At 35.9% G+C, this 2,500-nt stretch overlaps 2 protein-coding genes across 2 annotated transcripts in view; both read left to right on the top strand.

Annotated features, from left to right (window-relative positions):
• Positions 1-1,634: 1,634 nt before the first annotated feature.
• The window catches only part of LOC119596092 (KICSTOR complex protein ITFG2-like), an 8,139-nt gene continuing 7,273 nt past the window's right edge, over positions 1,635-2,500 (top strand). Inside the window, exon 1 of the mRNA XM_037945226.1 lies at positions 1,635-1,747. The gene's annotated coding sequence lies outside the window, so the exon portion shown is untranslated. The remainder of the gene's footprint in view (positions 1,748-2,500) is intronic.
• LOC119596246 (mitochondrial inner membrane protease subunit 2-like) overlaps positions 1,645-2,500 on the top strand; it is a 5,969-nt gene continuing 5,113 nt past the window's right edge. The window contains exon 1 of the mRNA XM_037945412.1: positions 1,645-1,747. Coding sequence (XP_037801340.1) covers positions 1,645-1,747 — 103 coding nt within the window. The remainder of the gene's footprint in view (positions 1,748-2,500) is intronic.

Genomic DNA, 2,500 nt, shown 5'->3' with positions numbered 1-2,500 from the left:
CAACCACGACATACAGTGGTATTCTCGACTAATTTTCTATTCAAACCTCCAGAGGCAGACCTTTCCATAGAGATAGCATTTTTTTTTACCCATTCTCTTCCGTATTCATGTTTCTTTATCAGCGAGATTCATTTATAAGAACTATACATAACAAAGTAAGATTACACCGTCAGATATACAATACGTCCCATACGATTCCAGAGATTTGATAGCTTATCTTTAAGAGAATCACAAACTTGCTGTACCTGAGTGGTGTTTCAGTGCGTCGTAATGTTATACGAATAGGGTGATAATAGTATTAAGCCTCCGGGCTAGAACAGTGGTAACGTGTCGGCCTCTCATCCGAGGGGTCGGCGGTTCGCGCCCCGCCCAGGTGCGAGAAGTTGCAATTGTCGCCCGGAGGTTACTGCTGTGGCTGGGCACCACGGCGGGTAAGGACTAGGTTCAGCCGAGTCAGCATCAGCTGACACACGTGAGCGAGTCGGCATTAGTCGACACAGGCCGGGCTCCCCTCATGGCATAGCCCGGGCGAAGCTAAGCTTCGCATATCGGACTTATCTTAATAGTATTAATGGTACCGATAGTTATATTAATAACAATGATAATAATAATCATCATCATCATAATAATAATGATATTACTACTGATAATAATAATAATAATAATAATAATAATAATAATAATAATAATAATAATAGTAGTAGTAGTAGTAGTAGTAGTAGTAGTAGTAGTAGTAGTAGTAGTAGTAGTAGTAATAATAATAATGATGATAATAATAATGACAATAATAACAATCATCATAATGATGATAATAATGATAATAAATAATAATCATAATTATAACAATCATAATCATAATAAGAATGCCAATAACAACAACAACAATAATAATGATAATGATAATGATAATAATAATGATAATAATGACGATAGTGATAATAATGATAATAATAATGACGATAGTGATATGATAATAATAATGATTTTAATAATGATAATATTAACAACATTGATAATAAATTATAATAACGATAGCAATAATAAGATGATATCGATGATAACAACAACAACAATAATAATAATAATAATAATGATAATAATAATAATAACAAATAATAATAATAATAATGATAATATAATACAATAATAATAAATAAAATAAATATAATAATAATAATAATAATAATATATTATTATTATATAATAATAAATAATAATAATATATAATATAAACTAAAATAATATACTAAATACAGATAATAATATAATATAATAAGAATAATATAATCTAATAATAATATATAATAATAATATATGAGAATAATAATAAGATCCTAAAATAAAACAACGTCAGTGATATTAATGGTGATAATGAATATAATAAGAATAACAATAGTAATGACAATAATGATAATGATAATGATAATGAAGATGATGATACACCAATTAACCTGATAAAAACAACAAATACACACAAGCCAACGATGACAATAAGGATAACAAAGAAAACACGAAAGATAACAGAAACAACAGCAATGATAATAATAATATCAATCAGCAGAACAAAGAAAAAGAAAAAGAAAAAAAAACTCGAACGTATTCACAAAACTCCGAACCCGACGCAGTTTGTTGTCAGAAGCGACCATGTCCGGATCAGCTGAGCAGGACCGTCGAGTCGAGGACGCGCTTATTTTCGCCTCGAAGAGCCTCCAGGAAGCTTTAGATCAGGCTAAAAATAAGCTCGAGGGTGAGTTTTTGTCTGTCTGGTGATGGATGGGTGATGTTTGTTAGCTGTACGAATGTTTTTTTTTGTGGTATTTGGTAAGGGTGTAAAGGGTAGAGAGCGTTTTGTTACTGTTGCTGTTATCGTCAGAGTCGTTGTTATCATTCTGTTCTTAGTTCTTCGCCTTCTTCTTTTTCTTCTTCTCTTTCTTCTTCTCTTTCTCCTTCCCCCCCCTCCCCCCGCCCCCACTTTCTCTCTCTGACTCTCTCTCTCTCTCTCTCTCTCTCTTTCTCTTTCTCTTTAAATTCTCTTTTCCTCACTTTCCCCTCTTTCTCTTTCTCTCATCCCCTCTCCCCCCTCTCCCCCCTCTCTCTCTCTCCTCACACTCCTCCCCTCCCCTCGTCCCTCTCCCTCTCCCTCTCCCTCTCCCTCGCTCTCTCTTTCTCTCTCTCACTCTCTCTCTCTCTCCTCTCTCTTCATCTCTCTCATCTCTCTCGCTCCTCTCCCTCGCTCTCTCCCTCTCTCTCACTCTCCTCTCTCCTCTCTCTCTTCTCTCTATCTCTCTCTCTATCTCTCTCTCTATCTCTCTCTCTCTCTCTCATTCCTCTCCTCATCTTCTCTCTCTTCCTCCTCCTCTCTCTCTCTCTCTCTCTCTCTCTCCCTTCCCTCTTCTCTCTCTCTCTCTCTCTTCTCTCATCTCTCTCTCGTCTCTCTCTCTCTCTCTTCGCTCTCTCTCTCCTCCTCTCTTCTCTCTCCCTCTCTCTCTCTCCCTCTCCC

Source organism: Penaeus monodon, chromosome 37, assembly GCF_015228065.2.
Source record: "Penaeus monodon isolate SGIC_2016 chromosome 37, NSTDA_Pmon_1, whole genome shotgun sequence".
Classification (NCBI taxonomy): domain Eukaryota; kingdom Metazoa; phylum Arthropoda; class Malacostraca; order Decapoda; family Penaeidae; genus Penaeus; species Penaeus monodon.
This window is presented reverse-complemented; position numbering and strand designations above follow the sequence as displayed.